The 21523-nt window shown below is 35.5% G+C and overlaps 2 protein-coding genes and 1 pseudogene across 3 annotated transcripts; 2 read left to right on the forward strand and 1 right to left on the reverse strand.

The window, feature by feature from the left end:
* The first annotated feature begins 2265 nt into the window (after nt 1-2265).
* Nucleotides 2266-4599, forward strand: LOC145615580 (subtilisin-like protease SBT1.5 pseudogene; annotated as a pseudogene).
* Nucleotides 4600-6184: 1585 nt separating this feature from the next.
* LOC145624113 (large ribosomal subunit protein eL19y-like) lies at nt 6185-8228 on the forward strand. Its single transcript, XM_081677071.1, has 5 exons — nt 6185-6386; nt 7010-7132; nt 7412-7725; nt 7832-7902; nt 8007-8228. The coding sequence occupies exons 1-5, from the start codon at nt 6275-6277 to the stop codon at nt 8026-8028; spliced, it is 642 nt and encodes a 213-aa protein (XP_081533197.1). The 5' UTR covers nt 6185-6274; the 3' UTR covers nt 8029-8228.
* Nucleotides 8229-9689: 1461 nt separating this feature from the next.
* Nucleotides 9690-21255, reverse strand: LOC145615591 (putative ethylene response sensor 1). Of its 2 annotated transcripts, none has more exons than XM_081670675.1 (7): nt 21120-21255; nt 18829-19600; nt 12574-13498; nt 11353-11439; nt 10784-11050; nt 10403-10515; nt 9690-10003 (listed from the first exon to the last, which is right to left on the reverse strand). In XM_081670675.1, the coding sequence occupies exons 3-7, from the start codon at nt 13474-13476 to the stop codon at nt 9898-9900; spliced, it is 1476 nt and encodes a 491-aa protein (XP_081526801.1). In that variant the 5' UTR covers nt 13477-13498; nt 18829-19600; nt 21120-21255; the 3' UTR covers nt 9690-9897. The 2 variants fall into 2 exon arrangements, with proteins under 2 accessions (XP_081526801.1, XP_081526795.1); XM_081670669.1 differs by having other exon boundaries at nt 11137-11439.
* Nucleotides 21256-21523: the final 268 nt, after the last annotated feature.

Here is a 21523-nt window from a genome sequence, read left to right on the forward strand (position 1 = left end):
CCCTTTACCCCTCTCATTACCCCAGTTTCCTCTACTCTCATTCCCCACCCCCTCCCCCCCCCCCCCCGAGTATCACTCAAACCCCCAAAATCCTCTTCAGCCAACTACCTTGACCAACTTTCTAACTACCTTGACCACCCTTGAAAACACCAACCGACCACCAACACCACCGCCCAACCACCGAAACTACCGCCCCATGCCTACAAAATCATCGCTCAGACGCCAAAAAACTATCGGCGTGTTGACGCCACCACCCAGCCACCACCGAAACTACCCAAATCCACCGGAAAAAATACAATCTTCCCCCAAACTACCCAACTCTACTCGAAAAACCCTCAGCCACCACATTCACTACCAATTACCCACGAAAATCATCACACCCACCACAAAACCACCAAAAAAACCCTAACCATCTCAATAAGAAACCATAACCACCCCATAAACAACCTCCAATTACCCAAAAAACAACACATAACACTCTAAAAACATACAACCTTCTAGATCTACCAAAATATTACCTATAAAAAGAGAGAGGGATGAAATCCACCTTTACCCATGGAGTTGGTGTGGCGGACTGGCGGTAGATGAGGGAAGGGTGGCGGTGTTGCAGGGAAAGGGGAGTAGCGTCGCCGGAAGAGAGGTTGGGGGCCGATGAAGGGGGGTGGGGCCGTGGGCGAGCTCTGCATCGCAGGGGGTAGGAGGTGGGATCGGAGTTGGTTGTTGCCCTTGTTGTCTGTGCAATTATTTTCAAATTTCATTCCATTCTTTTGAAGTAAACAAACAACCTATAATAAATGAGGGAATTGCTTTCCATTCCCACTCTTTCCCTTTCTTTTAATCATTCTCTTTCCCCTTTGCGAACCAAACGGCCCCTAAAGATTATGTACATGTAAGGTTCATGATGTGGCTCACTGAAGTGCTCCTCATGCCTTGCTAAGCTAGCTAGCTTGTGCCCCAATTAGACCATTTTCATGGCATGTATGACTGACCCTTATGCTGCTTTGGGCCTTTGGCCCATATCCAACTATAGTTTTGACAATAATATTTATTAGGATCAGTCAAATGCAGGTGAACCTACATATATGAATCAATTATATATACAAGTCTAACATATTATATTAATTTGTTCGAAAGTATGACATTGCCGGATTGCCCTAACTTCTCATTGTGAAAGATTATTCACCTTTAATTTATTTTGATTCTATCAAACTTTTTTTTCCCGGTCGATCTAATATGATGAAAACTTGTTTACAAACCTACTTAACATGTGTGATAATGTAGGTTCCTTCACTAATACATCATCCACACCAACAAAACTAGTAATTTTTTTTACGAGTCTTTTAAATAATCCATTGTAATTACTCGTATAAAGTTTTTTTTTTTTTCACATTGATTGTTGATGTAGCTTTGCAGCTACTTCTATATACTTCGTAGTTGAGGAGTGAGGAGATGGAGAGATGGTTCTTGATGGGGGTTCGACGTACTCCTCACAGACCCCTATTCATATGATAAGGTGGGGAGGCCCTCTCCCGTATTTTATTGTTTTAAAAAATAAAATAAAAAATACTTTGTAGTTACCACCTCAAGTAACCAATTGCAATAGAGAAAGCATAGCAGGGGAAGTGGACTAGTCACTAGTGGAGAAACGTGAAGAAGAAGGTGGTAAAGAATCTTAAGATACTTGTTCTTCGTGCAACAAACATGGTAAGAGTGCTGTTTGTCATTCCACAAAATTAACAACTACAACAAACTCCATTCAACATTTATGTAATGATGCCATCTGATCATTGTGCAATTATTTGTCTCAATTCCACAATTTAAGTAAATTGAGCCATTATTTGCACTCACAAACTACTATCCCATGACACGATAACCAGTAAAACCAATTGATAATACATTTTGCGCATTAACCCATTAATTCTATTCAAATATGATCATAGTGTATAAAATAATCGCATTATTCATCTACCTTCAAATGTCTTAATGAATCAATCCTCATTATGAAATTTCAGTTAAGGCATTATATCAATGGAACAATAATTGCCTTTTTTTAATCAAACAAGGATTTCCTTTTATGTAACTCGCTAGTAAAACCCTCCCATATTCTCATGCGGAAATGTGGTGGAGTCATTTCACACTCTAATTTTAATTATGTTTAAATTAATTCTATTGACGTTGATTAATTTTCTTAAACTCTTCTTAGTAGTATATAAATGTAGAAAAGCATCACATATGATCTTATACTCTCAAACCCAAAATTTTACAATGTCTCACATTTTTTCGATCATCTTTCTTATTACACTCTTTCTTTCCTTACGTTACACCACGGCAGTACAAAACCATAATCTTCATAGTAGTAACCAAGATAAACAAATTTACATTATTAGTATCCAAAACAACCTAAAACCCAATACATTTTCCAATGTTGAGGATTGGTACAAGTCCATTCTTAGTAGAATCAATTCTAATCCCAGTGATTCCTTGCTTCATGTTTACAACACCGTCTTCCATGGCTTCTCGGCCCGGCTTAGGGCCGAGCATGCCGACTCATTAAGAGCTCAAGTTGAAGTCATTTCTATCATTCCAGACATAGTCTACCAACCTCAAATCACAAGATCACCTCACTTCCTTGGCCTTGACTCGTACCATACCCCGCTAGGGTTGCTAAAGGACTCCAACTTGGGGTCTAACGTCGTGGTTGGAGTCATTGACACGGGTATCAAGCCCGAGCACCCGAGCTTTGACGACAAAGGGATGGACAAGGTACCAGATCGCTTCAAGGGTGTATGTGATGGAGGGGTGGACTTCCCATCTTCCCTATGTAACAAAAAACTTGTAGGCGTACGATATTTCAATAGTGCAGCACGTAAAGGCGATCCTTTATCAGCTCGAGACGATTTCGGGCATGGGACTCATACGGCCTCCACAATCGCAGGCCGTACGAGTTCCAAAAATGTCTCCTTCCTTGGGTACGCAAAAGGCGAAGCCACGGGGATAGCTCCCATGGCAAGGCTATCTATCTACAAGACGTGTTGGACGTTCGGGTGCACTGGGTCGGACGTACTAGCTGCCATGGATAAAGCCGTGTTGGACGGCGTGGATGTCATCTCCCTCTCCTTAGGCCCCGTCGCGTCACGTGATTACACCACAGACCCTATTGCAATAGGCGCATTTGGTGCATTTCAAAAGGGTGTGTTTGTCTCAGTTGCAGCTGGAAATAGTGGACCTTTACCTGGACAAATTTCGGCTTCCGCCCCGTGGTATATCTCCGTCGGGGCTAGCACCATTGATAGAACATTCCCTGCTGATGTCATCCTTGACAATGGTGATGTTCTTTCAGGTAGCTCTCTCTACACGGGGGATCCACTACCAAAGAATAAAACATACCCTTTGGTACATTTTACATCTGATTATTCTATGGAACAATGTATGCCGGGGTCATTAGACAGTGTTGACGTAAAGGGTAAAATCGTAATATGCTCGCCAGGGCTAATCAACAAAGTTGAGAAAGGGGTGGTTGTGGGTAAAGCTGGTGGAGTGGGTGTTATTGTAGCTCTAAATGATCCTACATTAGGCGAAAACGATACACAAAAAAGCGACCCGTATACAATACCCGGATTAACCATACCTATTGGAGCAACTACAAAACTTTTGGATGATATTAGTAAGAAGAAAGTGAAAGAAGGGACCATTGTGTGTCGAGGGACACAAATAGGCGAACAACCGGCTCCGGTGGTTGCCTCGTTTTCGTCTCGAGGACCAAATAATGTGTCTAAGTATGTACTAAAGCCTGACGTGATCGCGCCAGGGGTTGATATACTGGCTGCCTGGCCTGAAGACGTACCGCCTTCTAGGTTGGAAGAGGACCAAAGGGTTACTCAGTATAATATCGCGTCAGGCACGTCTATGTCTTGCCCTCATGTCTCGGGTTTAGCCGCCTTGCTCAAGAGTGCTCACCCTGATTGGAACCCGGCTATGATCAAGTCCGCCTTGATGACCACAGCGTACATTGGTTACCATGAGATGAGCAAGATGACTCAAAATCAAGATCAGGCGTCTTCTTATTGGGCTACTGGTGCAGGACATGTGAACCCCGAAAAGGCGAATGATCCCGGGTTAGTGTATGACATCAGTGAGGATGATTTTATTCAAAATCTATGTGCTTCAGGGTACAATGCGACTGAAATGAAGATCATTGTAAAAAAATCAATTATCTGCGACGAAAAATCGATGGTTAAGGAGTGGGACTTGAACTACCCTGCCTTGGTTGTGCCATCTGATGTTGAAGGTAAAGTGTTTAACAGGACTTTAACAAGTGTGAACGCTACTGCATCAACGTATACCGCGAAAGTTTCGAGTCCTGCAGGATATAATGTGACTGTTAATCCTCCTGAATTAAGTTTCAAGAAGATTTGGGATAAGCAAAGTTTTTCTGTTACAATTTCGGCGGTGAAAGATCAAGGAATCATGGTAAATGAACAAACTTCTAGTTCAGTCACTTGGACTGATGGCAAACGTAGTGTAACCATACCTTTGATTATGGTATGAATATAGTATAATGTTTGTAGTTTTTCAAAAAATAATTATGTATTAAGTTTGTATAAGTATTACATATGGAATATATTATTGATATTATTAGTTTAATTATGATGGACTAACCGAGTACTCTGATCCACTAATTGTTGGTTTTGAGAGAAAATGCAGAGAACTATTTGAAAGTTAATTTGATAAAATTAATTGACCTGAAATCTGATTAGCTTTGACTTGAAATTTATGACTCATTATAAACTTTAAAATGATGCAAAGCAATACTTAAAAATTAACTAGACTTGATACTGAATTTGCCTAAAATCAATTTGACTTGTATTGATACTTAACAATTAGCATTAATTAACCAAGCCCAAGTTCGATTATTAGACAAAGTTGACCTGCTTCCTTTTCATTATTCTTGTAAATTTTGATCTTTGACATGGTTGTGATGACTTACATATTAATGAAAAAGTAAGGTAGGAGAGGGTTGGAGTATATTTAATTTAATTTACTATGATCCTAATCATATTCCGAACTCATATCGGGTTAAAAAATATACTACTTCCGTTTCTTTTTAGTTGACACATATTCCTTTTTAGAGAGTTTTTTTTTTTTTAATTGACACGTTTTCTTTTGGGGTAATTTTTTTGCCTTGCATTTACAAGTTACCCCACTTGTTTTTTCATTCTCTTTCACTCTCTCCCTCCTCTCCTTAATATATGTGTCTAAATCAAACGCGTCAACTAAATAGAAACGGAGGAAGTATTTATTTTACACTTACTTCACTTACCAGTCTCCCGTCATTATCCTACCCTCATTGGCCACATATGATCATATCTCAAAGCCCCTATTTTGTAATTAGTAGACAACTTGTTACTAAGAGTTGTTGGTTGCATTAGCCGATTTTACAAACTAGTTGCATTAGATGTTTTGACTATCTAATTGTAGTAGTTGTTTGGTAATTATCGAATAACAGGTTTTTATAAACTGGTTGCCATAGAGTAGATTTTACTAACTGGTTCATTATACTCCGTATATCTCTTGACTAGCTAATTGCATTAGTTGTGTTTTTTTAAAATTGTCCGGTATATTTAACTGTTAGGAGGGGGGAAGCTGCACTAGGCAACTAGTATAGGGGAATGTTGTCATGGTGTCTAAGTCCTTCATCACTTCTTTTTTGAACATCTTGTTTTAATTTATTTTTTATAATTGTATCCGTCTCATTCCGTGGGGCATGTTCTCTTCATTTCAATTTAGCTCCAATCAATTTATTTAGCTCATTTCTATAAATCAGAATAGACTCGCGGTTCTTATTTCTACTTTTCTATTTAACTCACCCACCTAAAACTTTATACCGGTTAAATTGATACTTTTTAAAAAGGGTAGAGGACTAGAGAGAGCATTTGTTAAGAACCCAAAGAATTGACTCGTAAAATAGAGATAAAAGTTGACCCAAATTACATGAGGTAGATATTACAAGAATTGGACCCAATATTTTAGAAACCACAGGACCTCTAATGAAAAAAAAAAACTGAACGAATCAATCCAATCAATATCTAAACAAAGCCATAAAAAAAGCCCAACCCAAAAACCCAATAAATAGAGAAAATGGGTAAACCCCTAATCCCCAAACCCTAGCTCTAAAAACTGGTGATATTTAAGCCTCCACTTCCTCCATTTCCCATCTTCTAGCAGCTCCCACCACAGAGAGAGTGAGAGGAGAGAGAAACTCGCAGCAACAACAATGGTGTCTTTGAAGCTTCAAAAGCGGCTCGCCGCTGATATCCTCAAGTGTGGTCGTGGCAAGGTTTGGCTTGATCCTAATGAAGGCAATGAAATTTCCATGGCTAACTCTCGTACGTTCCTTCTCTCTCTTTATCCTTTGATTTCGATTGTTTTTCGTTTTTTCTTTTCAATCTGTTTTGTAATTGTGTTTTTTTATTCAATCGGTTGTTAGATTTTGATGTTTTTGTGATTTTTCTGATAATTATCTGAAATAGAACCCTAGAAATTGTTGCAATGGTTATATTTAGCGCTTTTTATGTGATTTTTTCTGGAAAATGGTGATCTTTTGATGTATCTTCGATCGAATTGTAGGAAGTTTTATGATGAGATTATAATTACTTTATTAAATTTATTGATCGATTTTGTTAGTGCTTAATTGTTACAGTTTCTAATCTAGAACTTGAAATTTGAACATATGAGCTTTGCAAATGACGAATTTTCTGTGTAAATTGGTTTTTAGTTTGAGGGAGGTATCTATTTTTATCAAGTGAAGTTATATAGGTCTTATGATGCAATTTATACTGCTCTATGCTACCTGTTGATTGTGATTTAGTAATTATTTTGCGAAATTAATTGGCATTGATATGGCTTTTATTATGCAATTAAAGATTTTTTGCTGTTTGATTTTTTAATATGGTTTTGTTTGTTGTTAGATGTGGCTGAATAGGTATTTATGTTTGATTGATTTGTTCAGGTCAAAACATCAGAAAGTTGGTTAAGGATGGTTTCATTATCAGGAAGCCTACCAAGATTCATTCAAGGTCTCGTGCTCGTCGTATGATGGAGGCAAAGAGGAAGGGTCGTCACTCAGGACACGGTATGCATATCATCAATCCGGATCGTGTTATTGTCAAATTTTCTGCTGTTAAAGTTTGTTGGTTTATATAATTAGTCTTGAAGTTTCCTCACAATAAGTGAAACAGTGATCACTTGGAAAGCATTCGGCATATCTTGTGATCTTATCGGTCAAGTGTGTCAGCCCTGTTGGCATTTGATAAAATGAGACCATTTAGTTGATAGCTGAGCTAAATTAAGTATAAAGGCTGATGATAATATGTAACTATGTGATGTTAAGCGTGATTTTGGTTCATTTTAGGTAAGCGTAAGGGTACCAGGGAGGCAAGGCTTCCAACCAAGATTTTGTGGATGAGGAGGTTGAGAGTTCTCAGGAGGTTGCTCCGTAAGTACCGAGAGTCAAAGAAAATTGACAAGCATATGTACCATGACATGTACATGAAGGTGAAGGGTAATGTGTTCAAAAACAAGCGTGTATTGATGGAAAGCATCCACAAGACCAAGGCTGAGAAGGCAAGAGACAAGACCTTGTCTGACCAATTTGAGGCTAAGCGTGCCAAGAACAAGGCTAGCAGGGAGAGGAAGTTGGCCCGAAGAGAGGAGCGTTTGGCTCTGGTAAATTCATATGCAAAATACACTGTTATATCTGAAGAGAATTTTATGCAACTTATTTGAGCTTTCTTGCTACTTTGTTTATAATTTATGGTGTTCGTTTTTTCAGGGACCAAATGCTGAAGCACCCAAACAACCTGAAGCTGCTGCCGCTCCAGCAGCTGCTCCTAAGCCAACACAGTAAGTTGATTGTTGCAATATGTTTCAAGAGTTTCTGTAATTGTACTAACAATTTGTTTCCAATTTATGTTAGATTATCTAACTCGAGACCTAATGTTTTACAGGGCCAAGAAAGCAAAGAAGTGAAGTGATAGTTTCAAGACCTGATGAGGAAACTTAGGGTGGTCTGTGGACCTTGTTATTTTGTTAGCATAGTATCTTTTTTTGCAGCTAATATGTTTTGTGGATCTTGTTATGTTATGACTGAGATAGAGTTGCTTGATAATCCTGATACTCAGTTTGAAATGTATTACTTTCTTTTCACATCTTAAATTGGTTTCATGTTATCAGCTGTTCAGGGTATATGATTTGGAGCGTCGTTTCTATTGCTATATACGTAGTAACTGGTAAATCTCTGGGAAATCCATATGGCTGTAACTATACCCTATGCAAAATATAGTGCGACTATACGAGCAATACTTTTGTCAAAGCTAAATCCTGTGATGAAAGTAAACTGCAGATCTATGATTATGGCTTGCTGTGTAGTTGTAGAATTTTAACTTGAGAGTAGGTCTTCTATAATATTTACATCTGTTTTTTTACTTAGAAGGCATATTACAATAATTTCTGAAATTATTAAAAGTGAAGTAATAGGGGATGTTTGGTGGTGGTAATTCAGAAAGACAAATGTAACTAAAAAGTCATAGACTACTGCCATGGTGTTTACCCTACTCTGGTCTCTAAACCTTTGAACCAATATTGACTACCGCCATGGTGTTCATCCTTGCCGTAAACCTTGACAACCGTGGCTGCTACCAGTTGTACAAGCCAACACTTCTAGTTGTTAGTCACCACTCCAGTCATCATAACCTTAATAGATCTCGTAATGATTAGCTTCATTATCTCAACCCAATTACCATCATTGTAGGCGGTAAGATGTCGCATCAAAAACCCGTGATTACCCGATCTCCAAGTGGTAACTGTGGAGCCGTTATGGATGAATTTGACCATGTAAACCTTATCGCAATGGTTTTGGTTGTGAGGACGAGTGTTGGTGGTGGTGGATTTTGATGTCGATGATGTAGCATCTTGCTGGATGTATGATAGATGGTAACAGTGGTGGTTTGCAGAGACAGAGACGATAGTTGTAGTAGAGGACGTGTGGTAAGTGAGGAAGGAGACTGAGGGAAAATTTAGGAAGAAGGGCGTTTTTTCACTTGCACCAAACACCATCAAGGACAATAACACTCCTTTCCTTGGGTGGATGGGCTTATAGAAAAAATTGTTGGGATAAGTGTTGGGAGGGTGATTTCAAGGGGTCAAATGGGATGTAGGCCGTGCCTATGGTGGATTGAAAAAGGCGGTGGACGGTGGTGTTGGTATGGCCATGTGGTGAAATGAAACAATCATATACGATCAAAGTGATGGCTGTAGTTAGTTGGTTAAAGAGGAGATTGGGGGTTAGAATGATTTCCAAGGGTGAGTTGTAGAGGTAAGTGGGAAAAATGTAGGGTAAATGGAATGTACTTAAATATAATGGCAAAAGAATCAAGGTGGCAGATGATTTTTTTTTTTTTTTATAATAATTTAGAAAAATATGAAAAAAGTTGCAATGCTAAATTTAGGTGGATTAAACTCATTTTTAATTAGGCAAGGCGTCTTCAAAAATCATCATCTGTTGTTTGTTCCATCTTTCCAAATTTTGATCATTTATTGATGCCTTGATAGTAGTTTCTCACATTCAAACCTTTAAAAACATTGTGGTTATTAAAATAAAAAAATAAATCAAGAAAAACAAAATCCAAGGATTGATGAGTTTCAATCATTTATTTATAATAATATTCCACAAATAATGTGGTTTGATAAAAATCTGAACACTGAATTAAAGCTGTAAAATGGTCATCCAGCCATTTATTTGTAGTATTTGTAAGCACTTAATCACGTTCTTAAACCTTCGTGACCAATATGACTGTTTCTAAGCATTTTGTCAGCCTTCTTGACCAAGATCATGCATGATCAATCTGAATCAAACACTCCAAGCGCCATGATGATAGTAGCCGTGCAACCTTTGCCTAAACCATCACTCTCAACCCATATCTCACCACCCATGGCATCGACTAACCTGAATCCATAACCATAACAATAGTTTATCTTAGAAAAGATTTAAGAGTTTAAGAGGTTGTTCCTCCAATTTTAGAAATTGCAACACTTTGACTAACATGTTTGCCAACACACAACTTTAATGACTAATATTGTTCATAATCTATTAGCAATAAGTTATAATGAGTTCATACTAATTCAAGATTTTAATTGATAACTTTTAAAATAAGCGGTATACTGGTATAAGTTTGTATATGAATACAAAAGTCAAAATGTTGCAATTATTTTAAATCAGACGAAGCATATGACAACAATGAGTATGACGACATGTAAATATGTAATCTCCCAGCAACTCTCATCAAGGTGCTTTAATTAAACCCAAAAAAGTCGTGGCAGAGAAATTAAAGTTTAAAGATGGTACCATTTGCAAATGGGAAGCCCATGTAAGACACTAGAATGTCGACTAGAAGTGTTTGGATGATTGAACAGGCTTGGTATATCATTTGGGTCGATCCCACAACCAGAATCTTCAACCTGCAGCTTAGGTATGTTAGCACAGGACTAAGAATGTTTCTAACTTTGTGTAAATACAATATTAGCATAGAATATTCAAGTCCTGCAGCTTTCACTTAATAAGTTAGATATGTAAAAGACCTTTCAAGTTTCTAGACTGAGTTCAAGATTTGCAAATAATGTACCTTCCTAAAATAAAAGCTGCTTCTAAAAAGAAAAAGACTAGACAAACAAGACGTAAACTCAACACATGCCATGTCACATATCCATGACTAGTAAAAATAAATACCTGCACTTTCAAGTAAAAATGAGTGTCACTTGATACCAAAAGGAATTTAGAAGGCCGCCAGGCTCTACGAGGGTTGGGTTTTACCACAGATGCTTTTACTAATATATGACCCTCCTTAGTGAATTTCACAGCATTACCCATTACAATCAGAATAACTTGCATTAGCCTTTCTATGTCCCCCAAAGCTTTGACAGGCAAATCAGGGGCTAAAACAAGAGAGAGTGATAATTTTTTCACTTCTGCTGCAACCTTTATCACGTTAAAAACCTGAGACAAAAAAAATTGCATTACATTTCACTGGTGTAGATATTCAGTAAACTTGAAATCCAAAATGCACAGCTTTAATAGAACACCTGCTTTATGACATCCGAAAGGTGGAAAGCCCTAATATTCAAAACAAGCATACCATCTTTCTCATTTTGTAACAGTGTTTCCACAGAAAAGATGACAGATGTATTATCTTGAAGAAAAGATGACACATCACACACAGGTATTTCCATTGGATTGAAATTTTCAATCTTATAATCATCAGGATTGTGGAGAGCTTTCATGATGCCCCATAAACCCACCTCCTTACAAGAAAGTTGCTCCTTAAGATGATGCCTTGCCATAAATGAATCTTCGATAGTTGAAGCATGACCAAGTGCAACTGATACCTGAGACAGCACAAGAAATTGGAATCCTATGATCAAATTTCAGCTTTCTGGATCCACAAGAATGATCAAAATTCAGTAAGCATACAAGCCATGATGCCTGGAACGTGAACTGTTTGATGGAGATAGAAAACATAGAACGTGGTAGCCTGACAGGGTGGGTAGCTATTACTACTTAAAGAGTCAAATATTGTTGGCTGTATATTGTGTTAGTGAGCTAGCAAGAGAGACTCTGGACTGTGTTTAAGCACATGTTTGGTATAAATTCGGGAAATGAAAACATGGTAAGGAATGAAACATACAAGAGGGGAAAGGGTAATGTTAAGATTGTTAGCTGTTACCATACTAGTTGTTTCATATAGCTAAGTCCCTTTGTATCAAATTGAGGATTACGAAATGTAACCATTTTGTTACAATAGGGTTTGAAAAGAGTAACAAATGGGTGGTAAGACTGGTAACAGTAGGTAATGAATACGGTTCAATGATTTTGTTTGACAATGAATCACCATACCAAACAAGTGGTTAGACTTAAAAATTATTACTGGTAAAATGTCATTACATAAACTGACACACGTATAGTATCTAATGAGTCTTTTAGAAGTCTAATTACCAATATACTTCCCATTCACCAGTCTTCTCACAGGGTAGGCAATTGAAATGCTGACAGTGCATGAAACAAAGCACGGAAATAATAAAGACATAACGAGTTGAAAGAAACGATATTGACCATATAATAAACACATTATTTAAAAAATCATTTTAATAGAACTAAGTATTAGGTGTATCATGCCTCAGCCTAACAAGGGTTTGCAGAAGAGGGAAAACTAGTTCTACAAAGTAAAAGAACAATTACCACTGAAAAACTTGCAAAAATACCACGCTTCTGTGTAGATCCCAAATATAAGATAGATAACCACTTAGAGTAGAACTTATGAAAGCATGACCAAATACAATCTCACATATGTGAAGACTTGCAGTACCATAGGTTTATAATAAGAATCAGTGAATGGATATTTGAAAGAATTGGAACCAACAAACTGCTTATGAAACTAGGCTGTCTACTGCAAAATTTTACTTACTACTCACAGTAAAAGATAACGAGCACAAAACAAAAGAGAAGCATAGATAATCACCAACCTGTTTTACAACAGCTCCCAGAAGTTCCAGTTCATACTTACGGAACTTCCTGATATTATCTGGAGGGAGAACCAGAACCATCACTGCATAGCTCATCACACAAGCATTAAGTGAGTCATCAGATTCAGAGAATGAAAGAGGTACTCTTATGGCCACAGCCTCAAACTTCATGGCTCTCTTGGTGCATTTATTTGCCCTCACCAAGGGACAGGTGTACGGTATCCTCACGGCCCCAACAGCATTAATGATTTTGGAAACAAAAGGAAGGTTCATAGACACAACAGAACCAACAGAATATACGTGGTTCAAAGAGTGAGAAAGCTGCAGGCTTTTATTAGTGTGCGATGGAAACCAAAATGAACATTCCTCCAAGTCTAAAATCTTTCCCAGCCCAACAAGAGTTGACTCAACAATGTCGTACCCATACACGGTGCTTCGAATAACATCTATTAGGTTTACAATGGATCTTCTTGTTGCTACTTTACGAAGCAGAAGGCTTTTTTTTCTACTGAGATCATCAACCCTGTTCTCGAGAAGATGTACATTTTCTCTTATTCTTAAAAATTTTGGTGTCACAAAATACATAACCACAACTGTCAACCATGATGCCACAGCAGCACAAACTTGCACAATCTTTATCACCAAAGCAAAAGTTTCTGAGTACTTATAGTACCGAGAGTATCTCCACAAGTCAGTCAAACAACTTACCCCACAGAGAATGGAGAAAGTTCCAAAATAAAAGATTGCCAATTTGCAAGGAAAAACTTTATACATTCGGATGAAATAGATAAGTTCCAATGGAATAACAAAGTGCATAAATGCGGTTGATGCATCACAAAAATGCTGAAGTTGCACCATAAAGTCGTCAGTTGACCATTCATCAATGCAATTACTGAACTTCATTGCTACAAAAGGGCCACTGAACCTGAAAATTTGTGGGAGTGGGGATTCGTAAGTGTCACAAGACTCACATCATCCAGAAGAAAAAAAAAATTACCAGAAAGAAAGGACTAAGGAATAGAATTACATATATAAATGATATATGTGAAACCAAATCACTTGTTCTTTGCAATGGATGACTAAGTATGTAAACAAAGCTGAAATATATTCGTATAAATTGTATTGATAATGGGTATGGCCAGATTGACCACAGCTCTTGGCTTGATAGCTGCCTTTCTGTGACTAGCCATTTTATAAAATCCATACCCGAGTAATGTTGGACCTTAATGTCAATTTTGATTCCTAACACCTTAATCTTTCTTTAAAAAATGTTATATGCTTGATACACAAGATTATAAATCAAAAAAATAGTGATGAGTTTGTATGTAATTTACATAGAACGCCCTATGCAAACATCAACAGCCCAAAATGAAGTGTCAAAGTGTCCTACTCCAACTCATATCTGAGTCTCAAGGATTTGACACGAGTTCTTGACGTGAATGAAAAGTCTGGGTCACATAAGTATCATCTACATCTATCTAGAAGTGTGAGCATGAGTAAAACTTGAAAATGCCAGTTAAAATATATTACCATAAACAATAGCATAAGAATTCCCAAAGAAAAAACATTCAAATAAATAAACCTCTTCCTTTGTTCATATAGCAAATAGATCCAAAAAAAAGAACCCTCATGTATACACGAAATGTTGATCTATATATACGATTATTTTCAGTTCAGTTCAGCTCTAATAAGTTCAGTTCATTTCAGTTCAGCTCTAATAAGTTCACTTCAGTTCAGTTAAGTTCAGCTCCTAATTTCTTTCTCTTATAAAATATTCATTTCAGTTCAGCTCTAATAAGTTCAGTTCAGTTCAGCTCTAATAAGTTCAGTTCAGTTCAGCTCTAATCAGTTCAGTTCAGTCCAGTCAATGAGAACAGGCCCTTAGGGCTTGTTCCGATTTACTGAAAACAACTGAACTGATTGGGGCTGAACTGAACTGAAATAAATTGTTTATGGGAAAAGGAAAATAGGAACTGAACTGATTGGAGCTAAGCTAAACTGATTGGAGCTAAGCTAAACTGAAATTAAGCTAAACAGAATAGGCCCTTAGATTACTAGTATTAATTTCCAAATCTATCCCATAAATCAGGTTTCTGGTATAGAAGACATATTTTTCGGCTCCAATTTACTTTGCCTTCAATAAAACTAGTTGAAAACTATCTGCCATTATGAAGTGTGATCTCACAATCCAACTCAAACACCCTCACAAGTTATTACAAGTTCAGTACAACCTAAAAAGACAAAATGAATTGTTCATCCTTACACACATAAACTTGTAATGATTGCGTCAGATTAAAAATAATTAGAGCCACAGTATGGACATCAAATCAAAAAACCAGAACTAAACCAATATGTTCAGTTGACAGCACTATAACTAATCAGAAAAATCTTCTTGACCAAAACACATGTATGCAATTTGCTCTTCATATTCTAATACACTCTGTTATTTTATTGATGTACCCACATTCCTTTTTGAGATATTTTCATTTGATGTACCACTTCTACCTGATTCTATTTTTGGCACACAACTTAACATCTCATCCCCCTTATCCCACAATATTTACACCTTTTCACTCTTTTAGTTAATTTACCTTTTTTTTTTATGCCCACCAACCTTTTACTCCATCTCTCTTGCTTTATTAATCTTTTTCTACATTCACTCGCTTCTGGTTAACAAGAGTTTCAGTAATTGGTTACATAAAAAAAAAAAAAAACAAAAAAAAAAATGAAGTATGATAGTTTCCATAGCTTGAACAATATATGACACATGCATATAATGTTTTCCCCTCGACATTAGAGTTTCCTATCACCATTTTCCCTTCACAAAACCTAGCAAATATAAAGAGAGCTCATTCTTCATAAATTCTATTTCCAAAATGCTAACAACTAGTGCAGTGATCGAATTGTATTGACTTTATACATATATCTAAACAACTTATATTCCTCTTTAAGAAAATCAAATCATTTAAGCATGAAGCAATAAATTCAACCTTTAACAAGTAATAAAGATTAATCCAAATAAAAAATTATAGTTAAAAAAACAGGGAAAAAGGTTGTCATCCATATCCACATACATTAATCTTGCATAGGATACTGTTAAAACTAGCAAAACGCTTGGTGGGGTATGGTTATATCGGATTCGGGTCATTTCCAACTTCCAAGTTGAGACTTCTTATGTTGTGGGTTAACAACCCTTCACCACAACCAAAAAATTTTAGTTAGGGGTCAGCTAGTAGTAGAATTAAGGGTGTTTTCATCTTTATATATGGCAAAGTTAAATGTTCATTTTTAGATTAGTTTTTAAAACAAAGATACTCTTTCCATTCCCAAAAGTTCTCTAGGAATGTATGGAAAAAATTAGTAGCTATAAGAAAACTGTGAATAAAGTAAGAGAGATGGGTAAAACGATTAGGGTGTAAGCAAAAAAATTGATAAAGCAAAAGAGTGCAAAAGGGTGTAAATAGTATGAGACAGATAAGACAGATGGGCTAAGATAGTAGAAGGGGTTTTCCAATAAAGGGATAAACTAGAAGTGAGTCTAAGTTTGTAAAACGGCTCAAAGTGACTAAGCAAGTCGAACTGTTAAAAACAAAGGAAGTATATATAAAATGAATGTATTAATGATACTAATAATTAGAGCAAAATATTTGAACAATGAGTTTACAATTACCAAATACAATAATTATCAAAATGCAAGTATAAAAGAATGGAGCAACAACCCAAAAATTAACATCCTAACTCATCCTAATTAAACAAGAGGACATGAAAATACAATACGTAGTACAATCATTTTTATTGCACTTATTTAGTTTTGTAACTCGCCTTTTTCCCCAAATATAAGCTCCATTTACCCAAAATTTGTCCATACATAAAAGTCTCATTTCACCATTATATATATGTTTATTTTAGATTCACCTTCCTAAAACCATCTGAAAAGGCAAATTACACTTTTATTTGGGGACAAAGGGACAAGATTGTTTCGTGGGAGTCTGAGAAGTTCTTATTCTACAAATTCTACCACGGAACCCAACGAGTAAAATTGGTCTTGCTTATATTCGATTTTTAGAGTTTGGTCATATATAGATTTTATATCCTTAATTTGTGTTCAAACCCAATTTTATAGGATCATTTTTTGAATCAAGCAAGAATCTACAAGGCTTAGAAAAGATGTTGCATGATGTGTAAATCAATCTCTCACACAATAAAAGGCCGGTAAAGGCGGTAATTGATTATAAGCACATACTTTTAATAATAACAATAATAAATCAATATCAATCTCTCCAACCATGGCATGATTTAGAGAGATCTAGATGTATGCAACCTTTATCCAATCTAGTTTAAACTGGTGAAGCTATTTCCAAAATATTTTTGGGCACGAAAAGTAACATGTAGATGATAATTATCGATTCTTTAGAGCATTAATCATGGATTATTATCAACGATTATAAAAATTGAAACATTCATATGTTATACAAGAATGATAATAGAAAATAATAGCAAAAGGCAAAAGGAGTCATACTTACAAACAAGAAAACTTGATGGTGATGCACAAGCAAGGCTAGACTTCTTACCAAATAACTTCAATATCCTAAGCTTATACAATATAAATAATAGAGAGGGAAATGCAAGTGTACAATAATTGATTATGGTTTCAATTAATTACGTTTTTACTTTTTCATTTAATAGGATATTAGGTGAAGCTGCTCAAAGCGCCTTTAAATTAAATATAATTATACCCCAAGGCTTTTGGTGTGAACCCACATATATATTTCCATAATAGATTCATACCTATTAGGTAAAAAATTTCAATAATTATAGAAACATATAACTATATATTGGAACAAAATCAACTAAAATTCCAATCACAAAAGTTTATAAGAATAATTTCTATGGACCTTGTACAAATATACACACAAAATAATTTTGAAGAAATTTGATGGGGGAAGGGGGCATAATATAATCATACATTTTATTGCACTTCAAATGTACCAAATGGAAATAACGTTTACATAGAATGATCAGCAACCTTTTTGCCAATTTTATGGAAAAGGATCATCTTAAAAACATTCCCCTTTTCTTTTCATTTTCCATGAAAAGGGCTTTGTTATTAGGTTCTGGGGCTCACTACTAAGAAAATTCTAGGTTCTATCCCAAGAGATTAAGGATGATTGGAAATTAGAATTTGTAAATTAGCATGGAAATCTACTTCATCCATCCCAATATAGCTTATACATTTGGATATTCATGATCCTTAAGGCACGTTTTTTACTATTAAATTTTTTTAATTAAACATTAATATCAACTATACAATATCAATAATCTAAAATTACACATAAATAAAAATCTGACAAGATTGAATTGATAAAATTATAATACTTCCTCCGTTCTATTAATAATGCAACAAGGATGAAATTACGCATCCCAAAGCACATTTTATATACTAAATACTAATAATTGTGTAAGAGTAAAAATTATAAAAAGTTATATTGTGAAAGTATTTTATGAGACAAATCCAACAAGATTCCACATTACTATATTTTGCTTAATGTATAAATCATATCATATGGTCAAACAAGAGTGATGAATAGTGTAACAAGTCCACTGTTGCAATATTAATAGAACGGAGGAAGTATAATTTATTTATCAGTTCAAAAGTACAACCAAAGTACATGATTTTTTAATTTGAAAAGTTTAATAGCAACTATTTGAAATGTATTAGTATGTGTTGTACTAAATCCCTATATGTCACAAACTCACAATGCTCCCATAGAGAAAGAATAAAAATTTAAGGAGTACGTTATCAACAATTTCTGTTTTCGCCTGTTGCATAATGTACACTTTCACTTTATTCCGTTTTTGGCAAATCCTTTTTACTGTGATACCCCTCGTACCCAACAATATTTATTAGACTGAAAAAGTTCAATTTGAGTTGTTTTTGTTTGTCCCAAATTTACCTCTAACATTGTCTCATTCTACCTTTGTTTCATTCTACCTTCCACTCTAGCTTAAAGCTGTCAACTATCGCTCAATCTAATCCATCTTTAGAACCTTGTCCTAACACCCATGATCCTATAGATTTTATAACTAACAGATAAATAGATAAAATGATTCCCCTTTGAAACCTTATGCACAAGAGATTCATATCCATGAGTAAAGACATCATATATGCACCTCTCTCTTAGTGCATTCAAAAACCAGAACTCAGACAAAAGAAATATTAGAAAATATAAACTTAAAAAACAGAGTATTTCAAACCTTTTCAGTTAAAGTCTTAGGCATAATCAACTCTTAGCATACTTTCCCTCAATAAAATGTTCTTGCATAGAAGCTGCCTTTCCAGGGGATGATTTTGCCTCCCTAGCAGCAATATCATACTTCCATCACCATAACTCTGCTTCTTATGTAGACCGAGCTTGTTCTTGAAGAACAGCCAGACTTGCTTCAGCAGTGCTGCCCCTAGACTCAAAAGCAGCTGCCTGCAGAAACGTCATATCCTTCAGTTTTCTGCTTTGATAAGGCATCTTCATATTTCCTTTTCCATTCAAAGGATTTCTAGTTGGTTACATCCAATGTTTTGAATAAGCTAGCACATACCTAAAGTTACTTTTAAGACCCAATTCTCTTCACCTTAATAAAATAATTACAATTCAATAAAAATAATTTCAATTTAATAAAAATAGTTTTTAATTACTAAACTCAGTAACTTTAAAGAACAAATATAATAGAGAATGAGTAAAAATAAGTTTTAGTTCGGTATAATTAATTTAAGTTCAGAAAAAATAATTACAATTAGAAAAAATAATTATAGTTCAACAAAAATAATCTGAATTGGACAGGGCCTAAGATAAGTTAGTATCTGAGTTCATATGATAAATCTTTATATGTTTGGGACTTTTGCTTTTCACTAGCTTCTAATTTCTCGGTGAAAAGGCCAGCTTATCTTCACTGGCACTTCAATGTCAAGGCGCATCGCTCCAATCCATTCTGATCATGTTGTTTATTATTGTCAGATATTGGACCTTCCAATCTGGAAAAATTGCACACAATTAGATAAAACATTATGGCAGAAGAAGAAATTATCATACTCCAAATCAAAATTTCAAAATGAACATTTTCTGTAGGAAAACAGCCTTCCTATTTTTTTCATAGGACGATGACACGGTGCTTCATACTCAGACAAAAGATCACCTGCCAAAACAAATGCACTTTAACTTTTTGTCCTAAATGAGCTGCCCCATCACTACCAGCACATTATGCATGAAGCATTGGAAACTCGGAATCAATAACTTGTGCAAATTTAAGTTATTTTACATAAGTCATGATAATTAAGAAAAGATCAGGCTTGGTACTGTTAATGTTGTGATTGTTGGGCCATCCAAAGTTCCAAACAATCATCTGGGAGGGGATAGATAATTGAAGTAACTACTGTATTTCAACAATGCACATGATGCATAGGTGTTGAGACCTCCCTCCCTCCTCCCCCCCCCCCCCCCCCCCCCAAAAAAAAAAATGATAAGAAGCATTTTGAAAATTTAAACTAAGTTCCACAAAGAAATTTGGTTTCTTTGATCAAATTTAATTATTTAAGCAATAACAACTGACACCAGGGATGATGAAACAAAAAAAAAAAGCTATAACATCTGAAAAACTATGCAAATAAATCGTTCATTAACAAACTTGAAATAGCTCCTAAAGAAGCACTGAAGCTATTTTTTAATCCTCTTGTTTCCCTCTTTCCAAAATCATGCTTCAATTCCTTACAACATATATCCTTCACAAAGATACGCAAATTTAATTTCCCTTTAACCTGAATATTTTATATGAAAAATTGGTTAATATTTTCAACCTTAGACTTTACTTGATCGATTATCTCATTAAGCAATCATTACTCAATTAGTTGTGAAGTGATCCCATGGCTAACAAGTCTCACATTCTTGCAACTACAAAAACAAAACATTATGCTTGAACAACACCAACATTCCTATCTAGCATTTCCTACGAAACCCATGCTATAAACTCACAATTATTTCACAATCATATATGGATTAGTGCAGAGAGAAGCTATCTTCAATTGAACATTGAAGGTAAAGAGCTGTTTGTTCGAGGGGTCGTGTTCTAATTGCTCGTAATTCAGTATAAGATAATTCAACCGAAAACTAGTTCGTCTGAAATAGTGTGTTAACAATAATACCAGGAAAGGTCACACACATGTATGAAATTGTTGTTTGTATTCAATTGCTAAAAATGGAATACAAACAACAATTTTCGCACTCATTTACATAAATTTGCAAAGAAATGATAATATTAATCAACCAAAAACAATTAATTTTATTTTTTTTTATACAGTTCTTTGTTATTGCCCCCAAAATTCCTCATTATCATTATAATTTATAGATTCACCAAGCTTAAAAGAAAGCAACAACATACTACGAAGAATTAATCAAATTTAAAAGCAATGCAAATAATAAAAGCTAACAAAATACGAAATTTAAACAAAATTAAAATTAACTTCGGAAGAATTAAGGTATAAGAAAACGATTATATACCTAGCAAGTAACTGATTTCAAATTCTGAAAAAGTTTGATCCTTCATTTCTCAATTTAGGAAAAGAGGGAGTACGCTCTCTTTCCTTCTTTATCAGTGGTTTTATTTTTTTAATTTGGGACTGGTTTTGTTAACGAACCTTATACATGTTCGGGTTAGAACTTACAATAGTCTAGAGATGTGGATACGCATTCGGCGAGGTCGGGTCAATTTCTAGGATGCATGGACTTCATCCAACTGCCGTGTCTGTGTCGGACATCGTGTTAGACACCGACACTTGTGAGACACACAACAATACGTCTTGGATCGTATCCTATTAACTATTACTAAAGCAAAAGTTGTTGACATCATCATTGCCCACGTGTCGCTTTCTCGATAAAAATTTAAGTAAACTAAGATAAATAAG

The sequence above is a fragment of the Chenopodium album genome, chromosome 3 (assembly GCF_948465745.1).
Source record: "Chenopodium album chromosome 3, dcCheAlbu1.1, whole genome shotgun sequence".
In the NCBI taxonomy this organism is placed as follows: Eukaryota; Viridiplantae; Streptophyta; class Magnoliopsida; order Caryophyllales; family Amaranthaceae; genus Chenopodium; species Chenopodium album.

What these genes read in the sequence shown, in the direction of transcription:
- LOC145624113 (XM_081677071.1), top strand. Translation starts at nt 6,275, where the DNA reads ATGGTGTCTTTGAAGCTTCAAAAGCGGCTCGCCGCTGATATCCTCAAG. An exon ending in GGGTCGTCACTCAGGACACG is followed by an intron (nt 7,133 to 7,411) that starts GTATGCATATCA and finishes GGTTCATTTTAG; the next exon opens with GTAAGCGTAAGGGTACCAGG. An exon ending in GCTGCTCCTAAGCCAACACA is followed by an intron (nt 7,903 to 8,006) that starts GTAAGTTGATTG and finishes AATGTTTTACAG; the next exon opens with GGCCAAGAAAGCAAAGAAGT.
- LOC145615591 (XM_081670669.1), bottom strand. Translation starts at nt 13,476, where the DNA reads ATGAAGTTCAGTAATTGCATTGATGAATGGTCAACTGACGACTTTATG. An exon ending in TGGGAGCTGTTGTAAAACAG is followed by an intron (nt 11,440 to 12,573) that starts GTTGGTGATTAT and finishes GTGCTGTCTCAG; the next exon opens with GTATCAGTTGCACTTGGTCA. An exon ending in GGGCTTCCCATTTGCAAATG is followed by an intron (nt 10,004 to 10,402) that starts GTACCATCTTTA and finishes TTATGGATTCAG; the next exon opens with GTTAGTCGATGCCATGGGTG.